The sequence below is a fragment of the Ranitomeya imitator genome, chromosome 3 (assembly GCF_032444005.1).
Source record: "Ranitomeya imitator isolate aRanImi1 chromosome 3, aRanImi1.pri, whole genome shotgun sequence".
Lineage (NCBI taxonomy): Eukaryota > Metazoa > Chordata > Amphibia > Anura > Dendrobatidae > Ranitomeya > Ranitomeya imitator.
In genome coordinates this window covers 799,619,289-799,636,274 of record NC_091284.1, presented here as the reverse complement: position 1 = coordinate 799,636,274, position 16,986 = coordinate 799,619,289, and the positions used below count along the sequence as shown (strand labels likewise).

General features: G+C 39.6%; 1 protein-coding gene across 5 annotated transcripts in view; it reads right to left on the bottom strand.

Annotated features, from left to right (window-relative positions):
- The window catches only part of GRIA4 (glutamate ionotropic receptor AMPA type subunit 4), a 491,449-nt gene that overhangs the window by 93,640 nt on the left and 380,823 nt on the right, over positions 1–16,986 (bottom strand). For all 5 annotated transcript variants that reach the window (XM_069759215.1, XM_069759217.1, XM_069759214.1 and 2 more), the window contains exon 9: positions 1,928–2,038. In XM_069759215.1, coding sequence (XP_069615316.1) covers positions 1,928–2,038 — 111 coding nt within the window. The remainder of the gene's footprint in view (positions 1–1,927; positions 2,039–16,986) is intronic.

Sequence of the window (16,986 nt, the reverse complement as noted above, 5' to 3'; positions counted from 1 at the left end):
CGGCTTTCAGTTGTTTGGCCTGTTTACTGAAAGGGCGGTTACTGGGAGAAAATGAACTTATTTCTTCCCAAGAGCCGCCGGCTTTCAGTTGTTTGGCCGGTTTACCGAAAGGGCGGTTACTGGGAGAAAATGAACTTATTTCTTCCCAAGAGCCGCCGGCTTTCAGTTGTTTGGCCGGTTTACCGAAAGGGCGGTTACTGGGAGAAAATGAACTTATTTCTTCCCAAGAGCCGCCGGCTTTCAGTCATGGGTTAGGTGCAGCACCGCTCTCTTTCCTGCACACTATACTGTGAGCGGCGGCTGTAAACATGCCCGTGCACTTAGATTGACAGCTTGTCAATCCAAGTGCCGGCCATGTTTACAGTATAGTGAGCGGTACTGGAGCTGCTCCATTAGGGTTGCCAACCATCAAGAAATTTCTGGACAGTCCATAAAAATAGGGCACTTTTATCCCCTGACCATAAAAAAGTGATATGTCCATGATTGTTTTGAAGCTAGGGTGACTTGTACAGATTTTTGTGACTGTATTTACCACTAGAGATGCGCAAATCCGAACTGTAAAGTTAGGGTTTCTTACAGGACACCTAGTTTTCGGTCATGAATTCCAAACACAGACTTCTCCCAGAAGTGTGTTTTAGTATTTGGAGTTCAGATGCGCAGAGCGAGATAGAGAGAGAGATTTACATCACTAAAGTTCGGGTCCCCATTGAGTTCTATGGGGTTCCGGTTCAAGTTCTGGTATAGTTCTGATACCCAAACCGAATTTTGGACTCATGGGTGGTCGAACCCGACCATCCACTAATCCCCATTTATCACACTTTTAGAAATCATAGTGAACGCAGCTAATATCTTCATATAGGATTTATGGGGCATAGACATGTATCACTTATCATCTTAATAATTTATTATGGTCTTCTAATGTGTTCGTAAAAAAAAAAGTTGACTGTCTGTGATTTTTTGAGAAGTGGTCGAGAAAAATAAATAAAAAAATAAAGTTGGCAACCCTACAAACCAAGTACCACCTCCATGACTGAAAGCTGGCGGCTCCTGGGAAGAAATACAGTAAGTTCAGTTTCTGCCAGTGGCCGCATTTTTAGTAAAACGGCCGTAAAGCATTGGAACACTATTTACTTGCAGATTAACCCCATATCTGCAAGTAAAAAGCGTTTTTCCTACGTGACAGATTCCCTTTAAAAAAAAAACTGTCTAGATTAACACTAAACTCTGTTGAAAACAATAAATAAAAACAATAATAAAAAATAATGGCAAATAATAAAAAATATAAGGAATAGTTATAATAACTATAATGTTTTATTTTCTATATATAATAATGTTTCTATTAAAAAACTAATAACAATGTAAAATATATAATATTATTCCCTACGTAATAAAATAGTTTTCATTTTATAGATTATATTCAAATATTCTAATAAAAAATCTTGAACATGAAAATAGAGCGAGTTATTGTCCATTGTTTTTCCTCAATTTTCCTATAATAACTATCAATTTTGTCGAAATTCCTTTACAAAAAAAAATAATTTAAGTGGAAAATTATAAGTAATGAAACCTAAAATAAAAATGATAATATATATTTCACTTGGTTTAAAAAGAACTCGCACATCATTTACGTGGGTGGTATTTCACCATAAAAAGGTTATATTTTAAGCAATTTCCACTAATTATACAAATTTGTTGGTAACTGAAGTCTGACTGCTCGTATTAAAAAGCTTCACTCAAAAGATTTCCAATGGCAAAACCTCAGGCTGTCCCAAGAAAACTAGGACACTCTTTGACTTGAGGCTACATTAATGCTTTATAAATTACAAGTGAATTTAAAAGATGTTATACTTTTAGATCTTAGCCACATGAGAATAATCTAAATATCAAAGAATTAAAAAAAAAAAATATTAAAAAAAAAGAAACTTACCAGAATTGTTGTCACCACAACTGTCCTGTTTTCAATGGCTGATGAATCGTTTCTAAAGGAAGGTTCATGCTGGAGCAAAACCAGTTTATCCATATCATTCCAGTAACCAATCTGTACAAAGAAGAAGTGTGAAGTTTGTATAAAAACTTACAAAAAAAGGGAATTTAATTTTGATGAACGAATGTGCTCGGATAAGGCGTTATCCGAGCATGCTCGTGTGCTGACCAGTGTGCTCGAAAAATATGCTAGAGTCCATGCGGCTGTTCCATAGGCGCAACACATGCAGGAATTTCCTGTTTGCTAGGAAGTCCCTCCATGTGTTGCAGCTGTCGAACAGCTGTGGGACATGCAGCCGCAGGGAGTCAAACATAGTTTTCGAGCACACTCGGTTAGCACACGAGAATGCTCGGATAACCCCTTATCCATAAATAAATTACCACTGTCATTTTATGAGTTCATAACTCCGAAACACTTCAACGGATCCTGGTGATTCTGAGATTGTTTTCTCGTGACATATTGTACTTTATGATAGTGGTAAAATTTCTTCGATATGACTTGCGTTTATTTGTGAAAAAAATGGAAATTTGGCAAAAAGTTTGAAAATTTTGCAATTTTCAAACTTTTTGTTTTTATGCCCTTAAATTAGAGTCATATCTCACAAAATAGTTAATAAATAACATTTCCCACATTTCTGCTTTACATTAGCACAATTTTGGATACAAACTTTTTTTTTTGCTAGGAAGTTATAAGGGTTAAAAGTTGACTAGCGATTTCTCATTTTTACAAAAAAATTTGTAAAACTATTTTTTTAGGGACCACCTCATACTTGAAGTGACTTTAAGGGGCCTATATGACAGAAAATGCCCAAAGGTGACACCATTCTAAAAGCTGCACCCCTCAAGGTACTCAAAACCACATTCAAGAAATTTATTAACCCTTCAGGTGCTTCACAGGAATTTTTGGAATGTTTAAAAAAAGGAACATTTAACTTTTTTTCACAAAAATTTTACTTCAGATCCAATTTGTTTTATTTTACCAAGGGTAACAGGAGAAATTAGACCCCAAAAGTTGTTGTACAATTTGTCCTGAGTACGCCGATATCCCATACGTGGGGGTAAACCACTGTTTGGGTGCATGGCAGAGCTCGGAAGAGAAGGAGCACCATTTGACTTTTCAATGCAAAATTTGCTGGAATTGAGATCGGACACCATGTCGCGTTTGGAGAGCCCCTGATGTGCCTAGACAGTGGAAACCCCCCACAAGCGACACCATTTTGGAAAGTAGACCCCCTAAGGAACTAATCTAGATGTGTGGTGAGCACTTTGAACCCCCAAGTGCTTCACAGAAGTTTATAACGTAGAGCCATAAAAAAAATCATATTTTTTTTTCACAAAAATGATCTTTTCACCCCAAATTTTTTATTTTCCCAAGAGTAACAGGAGAAATGTGACCACAAAGATGCAAAATTGGCTGGAATTGAGATCGGACACCATGTCGCATTTGGATAGCCCCAGATGTGCCTAAACAGTGGAAACCCAACACAAGTCACACTATTTTGGAAATTAGACCCTCTAATGAACTAGATGTGTGGTGAGCACTTTGAACCCTCAATTGTTTCACTAAAGTTTATAATGTAGAGCCGTGAAAATTAAAAAATCCTTTTTTTTTCTCCACAAAATGATCTTTTACCAGCAATTTTTTATTTTTCCAAGGTTAACAGAAGAAATTGGACCCCAAAAGTTGTTTTGCAATTTGTCGTGAGTATGCTCATACCCCATATGTGGGGGGGGGGGGGGGGGGAACCACCGTTTGGGTGCATGGCAGAGCTCGGAAGGGAAGGAGTGCTGTTTTGGAATGCAGACTTTGATGGAATGGTCTGCGGGCATAACATTGCGTTTGCAGAGCCCCTGATGTACCTAAACAGTAGAAACCCCCCACAAGTGACCCCATATTGAAAACTAGACCCCACAAGGAAGTTATCTAGATGTGTTGTGAGAACTTTAAACCCCCAAGTGTTTTACTAAAGTTTATAACGCAGAGCCATGAAAATAAAAAATATTTTCCACAAAAATTATTCTTTAGCCCCCAAATTTTTATTTTCCCAAGGGTAACAGGAGAAACTGGACTGCAAAAGTTGTTGTGCAATTTGTCCTGAGTACGCTGATACCCCATATGTGGGGGGAACCACCATTTGGGCGCATGGCTGAGCTCGGAAGGGAAGGAGCACCGTTTTGGAATGCAGACTTTGATGGAATGGTCTGCGGGCATCACATTGCATTTGCAGAGCCCCTGATGTACCTAAACAGTAGAAACCCCTCACAAGTAACCCCATATAGGAAAATAGACCCCCAAGCAACTTATCTAGATGTGGTGTGAGAACTTTGAACCCCCAAGTGTTTACAACGCAGAGCAGTGAAAATACAAAATCTTTTTTTTTTTCCACAAAAATGATTTTTTAGCCTCCAAATTTTTATTTTCACAAGGGTAACAGGAGAAATTGGACTGCAAAATGTGTTGTCCAATTAGTCCTGAGTACGCTAGTCCCCCGTATGTGGGAGTAAACCACTGTTTCGGTGCACGGCAGAGCTCGGAAGGGAAGGAGTTTTACTTTTTCAACACAGAATTGGCTGGAATTGAGATCGGACGCCATGTCGCGTTTGGAGAGCCCCTGATGTGCCTAAACAGTGGAAACTCCCCAATTCTAACTCCAACCCTAACCTCAACACACCCCTAATCCTAATCCCAACCCTGACCCTAACCACACCCCTAACCCGAACACACCCCTAACCCTAATCCCAACCCTAACCATAAGCCTAACCACACCCCTAACCCCAACACACACCTAACCTTAATCCCAACACACCCCTAATCCCAACCCTAATCCCAACCCTAACCATAACCCTAACCACACCCCTAACACTGACATACCCCTAATCCTAACCCTAATCCCAACCCTAACCCCAACCATAAACATAATCCAAACCCTAACTCCAACTCAAGCCCCAACCCTAACTTTAGCCCCAACCCTAACCTTAACTTTAGCCCCAAACCTAACCCTCACGCTAATGGGAAAATGTAAATAAATACTTTTTATTTTATTATTTTTCCCTAACTAAGAGGGTGATAAAGGGGGTTTTGATTTACTATTTATAGCGGGTTTTTATTGCGGTTTTTTATGTTTGACAGCTTTCACCCACTAAAAGACACTTTTTATTGCAAAAAATAGTTTTTGCATCACCACATTTTGAGAGCCTGCAGAGTCATGTTTTTTTCTTTGTTTACCATTTTCGGGCACATGACATTTTTTATCGCTTTTTATTCCGATTTTTGGGAGGCAGAATGAAAAAAAAAACAGCGATTCCTGAAATTTTTTTTTTTTGGGGGGGAGGTTTATACCGTTCCGCATGTGTTAAAATAAATAAGGCAGTTTTATTCTTCGGGTCAGTACAATTACAGTGATACCTCAATTATATAATTTTTTTTATGTTATGGCGCTTTTACACAAGAAAAACTATATAAAATATAATTGTTTTTTCATCACTTTATTCTGAGAGCTGTATTTTTTATTTTTCTGCTTATGGAGCTGTATGGTGGCTTTTTTTGCGGGACAAGATGACGTTTTCAACAGTACCATGCTTATTTATATCCGTCTTTTTGATCGCGTTTTATTGCGCTTTTTGTTCGGCAGTATGATGATAAAGCATTGTTTTGTGCCTCGTTTTTTTTTTACGGTGTTCACTGAAGGGGTTAACTAGTGGGATGGTTTTATAGAGCGGGTCGTTACGGACGCGGCAATACCAAATATGTGTACTTTTATTGTTTTTTTGTAATTTACATAAATAAATGGATTTATTGGAAAAATATTTATTTATTCGGGGATTTCTTATATATATTTTTACACATCATATACCGGTAATTTTTTTTTAACTTTATTACATTGTCCCAGATTGGGAAATTACTATATAAAGTCAGATCGCTGATCTTACACTTTGCATATCACTGTGTCAGATCAGCTATCTGACAGGCAGTGTAGGAGGCTTTCCGGCGCCTGCTTTCAGCAGGCGCCAGCAAGCCACCTCAGTGAAGGACCCCCGGAGCCATTTTGGATCCGGGGTCTCCATGGAGATCACTGGAACAACGCGATCGCATCGCGTTGTTCTGGTAAGAGAGCGCAGACCCGCTCCCTGCGCGATTGTTCTCTGTGCCGCTGTCACTACTGACAGTGGCATCAGAGGGGTTAAATGCCCACGATCGGCGCTAGTGCCGATCGTGGGCATTGCTGCGGGGTGTCAGCTGTCACATACAGCTGACACCCGCATGCGATCGCCGCGGCGCTCACCGTGAGATTGCGCAATCGTGCAGGCGTACTAGTACTGCGGTTTGCGGGAACGCAGTTCCTGCAGAGCAGTACTAGTATGGCGCATGTCAGGAAGGGGTTAAGTTGGATATGAGTGAATGCATTATGTTCGTCCCTTCGCTACGATGCCGAAAATATATCTCCCATAAATATCGTATCGATGCAAACTCCAATATTCATCACTGACAACTGGCTCGAGCGAGCCTGAGATTTCTTTGAACAGAGGAAGCCGATTCCATGGAACGGAGGAAGCCTCTGTACTTCTGAGTATGAGAATCTAAGGCTTATTGGCTGGTTCACATAAGATCCACCTGTGATAATTACCTGTTCATAGCAGGAGGACCTACTTCAAAATTCGAAATTTTGGGAGAACGAGGTTAATTTTAAACAAAAATAAATTGCAAACTTTTGTTTGTTTTTATGAATATTTTGCAAATCTTAGAAGATAAGAATAACTCTTGGAAGGAGGCTTGTCACGTTATGCATGCATTCCGATATGGGGTCAGCATGGTACAGACTAGATAAAGCTGAGCAGAATGATATATAGATTTATATCAAAAGATTCAGTATAATATGTATTTTACTCAATGAAATCCCCGGTGATTGTATGCAGGAGTCCAGCGGGTGGTGCTACTAGTGATTGACAGCTACAGTTATATGAAAAAGTTTGGGCACCCCTATTAATCTTAAGCTTAATGTTTTATAAAAATTGTTTTTTTTGCAACAGCTATTTCAGTTTCATATATCTAATAACTGTTGGACACAGTAATGTTTCTGCCTTGAAATGAGGTTTATTGTACTAACAGAAAATGTGCAATCTGCATTCAAACAAGATTTGACAGGTGCATAAGTATGGTCACCCCACCAGAAAAGTGACATTAATATTTAGTAGATCCTCCTTTTTCAAAAATAACAGCCTCTAGTCGCTTCCTGTAGCTTTTAATGAGTTCCTGGATCCTGGATGAAGGTATTTTTGACCATTCCTCTTTACAAAACAATTCCAGTTCAGTTAAGTTTGATGGTCGCCGAGTATGGTCAGCCCTCTTCAAATGGTCCCACAGATGTTCAATGATATTCAGGTCTGGGGACTGGGATGGCCATTCCAGAACAGTGTAATTGTTCCTCTGCATGAATGCCTGAGTAGATTTGAAGCGGTGTTTTGGATCATTGTCTTGCTGAAAGATCCATCCCCTGCGTAACTTCAACTTTGTCACTGATTCATGAATATTATTGCCAAGAATCTGCTCATACTGAGAGGAATCCATGCGTCCCTCAACTTTAACAAGATTCCCGGTGCCGGCATTGGCCCCACAGCCCCAAAGCAAGATGGAACCTCCACCAAATTTTACTGTGGGTAACAAGTGTTTTTCTTGGAATGATGTGTTTTTTGGCCACCATGCATAACGCCTTTTTGTATGATCAAACAACTCAATCTTGGTTTCATCAGTTCACAGGACCTTCTTCCAAAAAGAAATTGGCTTCTCCAAATGTGGCTTGCTTGCAGAAACGGCTTCTTTCGCATCACTCTCCCATACAGCTTCTCCTTGTCCAAAGTGCATTGTATAGTTGACTGATGCACAGTGACACCATCTGCAGCAAGTTAATGCTGCAGCTCTCTGGAGGTGGTCTGAGGATTGTCCTTGACTGATCTCACCATTCTTCTTCTCTGCCTTTCTGATGTTTTTCTTGGCCTGCCACTTCTGGCCTTAACAAGAACTGTACCTGTGTTCTTCCATTTCCTTACTATGTTCCTCACAGTGGAAATTGACAGGTTAAATCTCTAAGACCGCTTTTTGTATCCTTCCCCTGAACAACTATGTTGAATAATCTTTGTTTTGAGATCATTAGACAGTTGTTTTGAGGAGCCCATGATGCCACTCTTCAGAGGAGATTCAAACAGGAGAACAACTTGCAAGTGGCCACTTTAAGTAGCTTTTCTCATGAATGCATACACCTGGCTATGAAGTTCAAAGCTCAATGAGGTTAGAAAACAAAAAAAAATGCTTTAGTAAGTCAGTAAAAAGTAGGTAGGAGTATTTAAAACAAGAAAATGATAAGGGTGCCCATACTTATGCACCTGTCAAATTTTGTTTGAATGCAGATTGCCCATTTTCTGTTAGTACAATAAACCTCATTTCAAGGCAGAAACATTACTGTGTCCAACAGTTATTAGGTACATGAAACTGAAATAGCTGTTGCAATAAAAACAATTTTTATAAAACATTAAGCTTAAGATTAATAGGGGTGCCCAAACTTTTTCATATAACTGTATATCTGTATGCACGGTCATACAGGGAAGACTGTCAATCAGTGATACGACCGCCACTGCACTTATACATGCAAACAACAGGGGTTTCAATTAATAAAATAGACATTTTTGGGGAAAAGTCTCATTTAAATTCTATGAATCTGATCAACTCCTGTTCTATAACATCCTGCCTGCAGATCAGACACCATTTCATACATGAGGGGTTCTCGAAAACGGAATCAACACATTATGGTTTCAAATTTTTATATACATAAATGGATAAACTGATATAAAAGTGTTAAGACACAAAATTGGGTGTGACTATCCCTCTAACACAACTGCAAAAACCTTCTTTTGTGGATCACAGGTGAACACATTTGAACAATTCTTGGTTCTATGTAAGCATAAAAGATGTGGCACTCACCCCAAGATTGCTGAAAAACAATGTCCTTTAATTCGCTTTATGCGGCATTAGACATCTGTGGAGAGGCGGCAGGTAAAAGTGAGGGGTGTGGGGACAGGAGAACGGACGACGGCCGTTTCGCACAAATGTGCTTCCATGGGTCCACGGGTCCGCATAAAGCGAATTAAAGGACATTGTTTTTCAGCAATCTTGGGGTGAGTGCCACATCTTTTATGCTTACATAGTGTGTAACTCTATTGTTCTGCTATATGTAGAGCACCGCCCATGGATGCATCAATTGTGTTTTTAAGTCTGATGGAAAGCCGATCCCATATGTTCTATAGCCTGTGAAGATTACTAGTTACCTGGTGCCGCTCAGTTCGGAATCTTGTTTGTTTGGCATAACAATTCTTGGTTCTGACAACTCAGCTACCTCCATTGATTACTCATCACACACAAAAAATAATGTCAAATTCTCACTTTCACCTAAAAAGTCCAATACAATTCTACTCTGGCGCACATTTGTGGTCTAATCCAAAGATACCATAGGACATTACCCTCCAAGTAACCTCCGTGACGCTCATGGTAAGTTTCTCTCAATCATTCTGGTCACCTCCTCACATTCTGGACATTCAAGACTTCTCTCATGCTTCCGCTCTTCAGAAAATTCCTCTGTCATTTCCTTCAGCATTCTACAATCCTTTAAACCTTCAACTGGAACTCAACTCATTTCTTCAGACAATTTCGGGATATTACATGGTCTAAAGTGTCTCAACCGGTATTCAAAATAACCTGATCTGATGTAATGGTCCATCCCACTCCTACGAAACGTATCTTGGGAATACTGTGTCTATTTCTCAATATCACACTGCTATTTTTCTATATTTTTTATTTGTATCACACAGTTATCAATTTGTCTCAAGAAGAACATGGGAAACACAAGACAGAGAAAGTAATAAAAGTATTAATGGGAGGGTGGTCTTCTCAAATTTTGCCTTTTTCGATGAACAACGTCATAAAGGACCAATAAATCAACTGATAAAACAATAAGTAAAATAGCGTGTTTTACGTCATATTTTAAGAAGCTGGCCATAGGAGTGAGCGAGGGGTGGAAGGAATATTTAACTAAACAGAAAACTGGAGTAAAATAATTTTGAAATTTGCAAAATTATTGAACAACGTGTAGTTGAAAAATTGTCGCAACTTTTGGCATCATTACAGTTTGAAGCTGCCAAAATGGATGTAGCTGTAGCAGGATAGGGTAAGGCAAAGCCCGACCTTCAAGATCGGCAAAACTGCCAGAATTTCTTATGCCAGAAATGCTACTCCTGTCTACGATTGGCAAAGCACAAGGATGCTCACGCCACTGAGATGATGCACTGGATTCAGTAAGTAGCATGTGTGTCTTCATTAATTCAGAACTTCATTCTCCAGCAGTCCAACCATTAAGACTGGGTTATGTGATAGTCTTAATGAATAGGCCCCATAGTCTTTAGAAAAACTGCAAATTTTTCGCTTTTTGAGAAGCAACATCCTAATGTAATCTAAAGTTGGCCATATAGATAAGACTTATATTGACCGAACCCGCCGGCATCGACAGGTTTGGCTGATGGTTTAATGTGGGGCGCCGGCAAAACGATGGACGGACGTGATGTTGACTGCGCATGTCTGATTTCGAACTGCTGATTGCATTGTCCTCCTTGGGATAAGCTGCCAGAGTCATCAGCTTTCTCATAGAGAACACAGGAGCGCTCTGCCAAATGAGTCAGCTGAAGATCTTTCGGCAGACAGCTATCTAATGTGTATAATCCACTTAAGTCTCCTCTCCTCACAGTCCCTCTACTACGGTCTTGAACATGGTCACAGATGGAGATGCCCGATGACAACATGTAATATTGAAGAGCAGATAAAGGTATCATACCAACCTTTCATTTGTGCTTACGCACTAGAAAGCAAGAACAGTGAATTTCAAAGGAAGGGTTGGAAAGGATGTCAGGGTAGAAGATATGGATGACATCGGAACATAGTTCAAAGACAAGGGAACGTGGTTGAGAAAGTAATAAAATGGAGAAGACTATCAGTAAGGCTGGTTTCACACTTGCGTTTTAAAACGCATGCGTTTAAAAAAAAAACGCATGGTGAAAAAACGCATGTAAACGCGTGCAAACGCCGCGTTTTTTTGACGCATGCGTTTTTGCATGTCGTGAAAAAACACGGCGTTGTAACGCGTTTACATGCGTTTTTTCATGCGTTTGCGTTTTTTAAACGCATGCAGATAAATGTGTGACAGCTGCCAATCATCAAAATAAAGTAAAAAACCAACTATAAACAGAAAGAGCTAGGGTTAGGGTTAGGGGTAGGATCCCTTTATCAATTTTATGATGTGGGGTGGTTTATCAGTGTGTTTTTTTTATAAAAACGCATGCGTTTTTTACGCATGCAAACGCATGTGGTTAAAAACGCATGCGTTTACATAGACAGCAATGCATTTTTTTGCCGCAAAAAAAAAAACGCCGCTAAAATTAAATTACTACATGTTGCATTTCTGCAACACAACGCATGCATAAAAAAAGACGCATGCGGTGGAAAAACGCGCAAAACGCATGCAAAAAAATGCATGCGTTTTTAATGTTAAGTATAGGGGAAAAAACGCATGCGTTTTTTTGCGTTTTTTACCGCAAAAACGCAAAAAAAGAAAAACGCAAATGTGAAACCAGCTTAACTTGTCAATATGCTCTTGTCAACTTTTTTGTACTGATTATAATACAAGTGAAGAGGCTTCGGTGTTTTCAGAAATGGTGTTTGAAATAGTACAAACAAATTGGATCTTTTTACATTTTGCAGTTAAAGCAATACTTTTTATTAGCTAATCCCTTTATACCCTTAGGTTTCCTCTAGCCAGGCAAGCAAAACTTTAATGTTACTCATCCCTCAGTTTTCTTTTATTAAGCTGCTCCACCCCAAACAATTTACTTGACATCTAGATGTATAGTATGCAATTAATTCTCATCATCCCCCTCTCACATAGATTTCTTGTCATAGGACCTTGAAAAATGAATACTAGTTAAGTGATCTGGGTTAGGTAATTAGTTAATTCCTGAAAAGAAGCTGCTGGTCGGAGTGCTGGATCTATCATATGTCTTTTTTCTCGTTAATCAAGAAGAGCGTCACAATATGGATGAGGCCTGTATATAATGCTCAACAGTTTTGAGCATAAAACAACCCTTTTGTTTTCATAGATAACTGGAGCGCTGCCATTTTGTGAGAGTCTATATATTTTGGTCCCTCAGTTAAATATATACAGTATCTATAGATAGATAGATAGATAGATAGAAAGAAATCTTTCTCTATATATATATATACACACAAGTGCTTCTCACAAAATTAGGTTTTAGGTTTGGTTTTAGAATGAAAAAAAAAGTTTTGAAAGCTAAGCTTTTTTTTTAATCAGTTGTAATGACTCTATATAATATATGAGTTTCACCTTTTGTATTGAAGAACTGAAATAAATTAACTTTTTGATGATGCTCTAATTCAGTGAGAAGCAGAAGCACATGTCTATATATGTTACTCAACAGGATTAGGCGGAGGTGTCAAAAATGTTGCAAAGTAATAATGCTTTCAAACTCAGATGTGTTAGCAATTTATTTTATCAATTAACAAAACGCAAAGTGAATGAACAAAAGAGAAATCTACCGTAAATCAAATAAATATTTTTTATGACTTGTATTGCCACTTTGTATTAATTCTTCTAGGCACACTTCACAGAGCCAAGGATTATGTAGGATTATAGTCCGGTGTATGAGTAACTAATTATATCATCAGATAATGATCATCATTTTCATATGAAGGTTGAGATTCAGATAATGGGTGTAACAGAAACAGCTGTGTGGGAGGCTTAAAACTGGGTGAGGAACAGCCAAACTTTGCTACAAAGGTGAGGTTGTGGAAGATAGTTTCATGTGATTTTCAGAACTTTTTCACGTTTTCATTTACACCGTGTGGGGCCGGGCACCTAATTTTATCTGGCGATGAGAAGGCACCAAAGTGCACCTTTGGAAGAAAGCAAGCATGGGGAGATAGTGTGACACAACGAGAAATGTTCACATGAATGTTTCTTTGATATATATACCTAGAATATCTAAACACTGTACTGACCAAATAAATACCTTCACTTAGTGCGAGTTAAAATATAAGAGAAGTATCGTTTCTCCTTGCAGAGAGTGACATGCTAAGCATGCCGAGATGAGGAGACTTAAAGCCGCAATGCTCCTCTGGGAAATATGCTAATTATGCAAATTGTGTCTTCAGAGAGGAAGATAAATAGAACTCTAGTGCCACCTATTGGAAGGTAGCAATCCTAAAAGTCAATGTCGACCCCTTAACGAGCCATGTCACATGACTTAGGATAATAGCCAAACCAGAATCTCAATTTGCAGACACTGTGTTTTGGGGTACTGCCCCTCGTCAGTGCAAAGTGGAGATCTGGTTTGGCTGTGTGAGAGGCGTCCGACCAGTATCCAAGAAGTATCATTTCTCCTTGCAGACACCGTTTTTCGGGGTACTGCCCCTTGTCAGTGCAAAGTGTGACATCTGGATTGGCTGGGTGAGAGGCATCTGACCAGGATCCAAGGGATAACATTTCTCTTTGTGGAGAGTGACATGTCATGCTTGACATGCCAAGATGAGGAACGCAACGCTCCTCTGGGAAATAACAATTTGCAACAGTCCTCCTTCCTCTCTGAAGAGACAATTTGCATATTTCCCAAAGGAGCATTACAAGGCTTAAAAGTCTCCTCACCTTGGGATGTCAGAAATGACACCCTCCGCAAAGGGAAACATTACCCCTTGGATGCCAGGGAGGTAGTGTAACGTGTGAAGATTTCCTATTATGTTGAAGACATCCAAGATTAGCGATAGAGGAGGTGTTCTGCGCCTGTCTCAGGTGGGCTGGGCTCCGCTCCCCTCCTACAAGTTGACCGGGTGTCTCAGAGACATCATCTCCTCAGACCTCTTAAAGCCCAGTTGGACACATCACTGAACCTGAGTGTTCAGATAGTACTGTATTTGGCTGTTGTTCATTTGGACTCAATATCCATCTTCTACTGCTGTTAACCCCTTAACCCCTGGAGCTTTTTTCGCTTTTGCATTTTTTTTCCGCTCCCCTCCTTCCCAGAGCCAAAACTTTTTTATTTTTCCGCTAATATGGTCATGTGAAGGCTTATTTTTTGCGGGACGAGTTGTACCGAGTGTGCCCCATGTAGCAGAATTACAGCATTGCTATGAGTGCTGACCACAGGGTGGCGCTCACTGCAATCCGGCATCAACAACCATAGATGTCTCGAGGAGACCTCTGGTTGTCATGGCGACACATTGCTGACCCCCAATCACGTGATGGGGGTCAGCAGTGCACGCATTTCCGACCCGATGGCCGTAAGAACTTGTTAAATGCCACTGTCAGAGTTTGACAGCGGCATTTAACTAGTTAATAGGCACGGACAGATTGCTATTGTGCCCCCACCTATTGCGGGCACATGTCAGTTGCTGAAAACAGCTGACATGTCCCAGCTTTGATGCGGGCTCACCGCTGCAGCCTGCATCAAAGCGGGGGTTCTGCCATTGGACATACTATTCCGTCCAATGGTAGAAAGGGGTTAATATTTCCTCAGATTCCTCTTATTTTGCATCTTGTATCTATGGCTCCCCAAGGCCAGCTGGTTAACCCATCATTTGCTGTAAGTGCTCTTATTTCTAGGCTAATCACTATGCTGCAGTTTGTCTTTGCAAACTCCTGTGACATCTACCAACCTTCTCACCTGCTAGTTAACCCTCTGCTAGCTCTATGCACATCAACCCATCGTTTGCCATGAACATCACAAAACTAATATCAGAAACGGTTCCCATAAGCGTTTCTGCAATCTATGCCCTGCTTCAGACCTGCGATTATCCTCTTCATCTGCAATCCTGGTTCTTGGCTTTGGTAGTGTTTCCTACCTTGCCTATTTTTCTGCTTCCCAGCATAACTAGTTTGCCGCGTCCTACTGCTCCACAGGTGTCCATCCTGACCTGCAGCTACGTGACTCCACCTTACCAGGTGAGTCTAACAGGTGGCATAGTACATGCACGATACCGAAGCCTATGTATGCACAGGCTGACGGAGCATTTCAGAGAAACTGAATCGCTGGATCGCATCGCTAGATCGCTAGATCGGTGTCACACACACCAATCTAGCGATGACAGCGGGAGATCCAGCGATGAAAGAAAGTTCTAAACAATCTGCTACGACGTACGATTCTCAGCAGGATCCCTGATCGCTGCTGCGTGTCAGACACAGCGATATCGTAACGATATCGCTGGAACGTCACGAATCGCACCGTCGTAGCGATCGAAATGGTATAGTGTGACGGTACCCTAAGAACTGGCTACAGTGGTGCACCCAAGCTTAGATCCATGCTGCACAAGGTTTGCCTTTACATTTGTTCAGCAGATCACTACAATAATGATACAACATACAGTTTTCATAGTTTTTTTTTACATTTTACAATCACAAAAGAACATATTTAAAAAAATAATAATTTCTTGAGGGTTCGCCATATACCGAGGCATATGCATTTTTTATTTTTCTAAAGACAGAATTGCAAGAGGGATAATTTTTGGGGTCACAAGCTCTAATTAAAGATACATAATTATATAGTTTTAGCACAATTATAGTTATATCATATTTATATATATATTTTTTTTAATAAAAAATTTTTTTTACACAGAAAAAAAATACTGTTTAATTTGTTTCTTGCATTGTACTCTGAGACCTATAAATTTTTCATTTTATCTTTTGGGTTTTGTTTTTGTGTTACCAGCGGTAGTATTTATTGGTAGCATCTTGGGATACATACATCTTTTTGATTACTTTTAATTTAGTTTTTTTCTTGGGGGGTTGTCATATTTTTGCAGCGCACAACATACAGGATAATACATTATATATAACCCCTGGCAAAAACTCTCCAAGGTGTGATCACTCCTTTTTAGATGCAGACTAACGAGCAGATCTAATTTGATGCAGGTGTTAGTTTTGGGAATGAAAATTTACAGGGTGATTCCATAATTTTTTCCTAAGAATTGAGTGATTCCATAATTTTTTCCCCTATGCTTGATGAAAAAAAGTAACCATTACTGACTACCACATTTTTTGTTCATGATTTCTTTTAGTGTTTCTTAAAACCAGAAAGTTGCCCTTTGAAATGACTTTAGTTTTGTGCCATGTCTGTGATCTGCTTTTTTACTACAAAATTAAACAACTGAATGAACATCCTCCAAGGCCGGTGATTCCATAATTTTTGCCAGGGGTTGTAGTAAGGTATCAATTCCAAAAATGTTATGTATGTAAGGTACTTATATTTTTTCCATATTAAGCATATTTTCTTTAAAGTATGATTTTGGTAAGGGAGTTTTTACTTTTTTTTAGACAGTTACATATATTTTTATATTTTTTAGTCCTTTCAGATAATTTGAGCATTGAATATTGTGATTGCATTATAAGTACACAGTACTACTCTGGCAGTGCTGAGTATTATACTATATAGAAAGTGCTTCATTGAGAGCCTATCGAACCCTTCCTTCAGCAGCATCTGGTAGGCATATTGTATGGCCTGACAAAGGCCTCTATTTGCCATAAAAACCCATCAGCACCCTATGATTGTGCTGAGAATGGGCTGAGAGATAGAGCAAAACTCCTCATGTGCCGCTATCACTATTAATATTGGAGTATGATGGATCAAACTGCTGGAAGATCTCAGCAGTTACTGTAGGAGCCCAGCTGTGCATAATAGTAAATCCACTACAGCCGACTGCCCAGGTACAGAAGCTCAGCATGACATACATATCCATCTTGGAGCACTAAGTGACATTTATTCATGAAGGATATGTCTGACATGTAGCGTTTTGGGTTTAAGGAAAGGGATAACTAAAAGCTTGTGGAGTATTGCAGCTTGCCACCGGAACGCAGACGATCATTTGGACATGTTTCTATAAACCATATGTGATCCGATCAAATG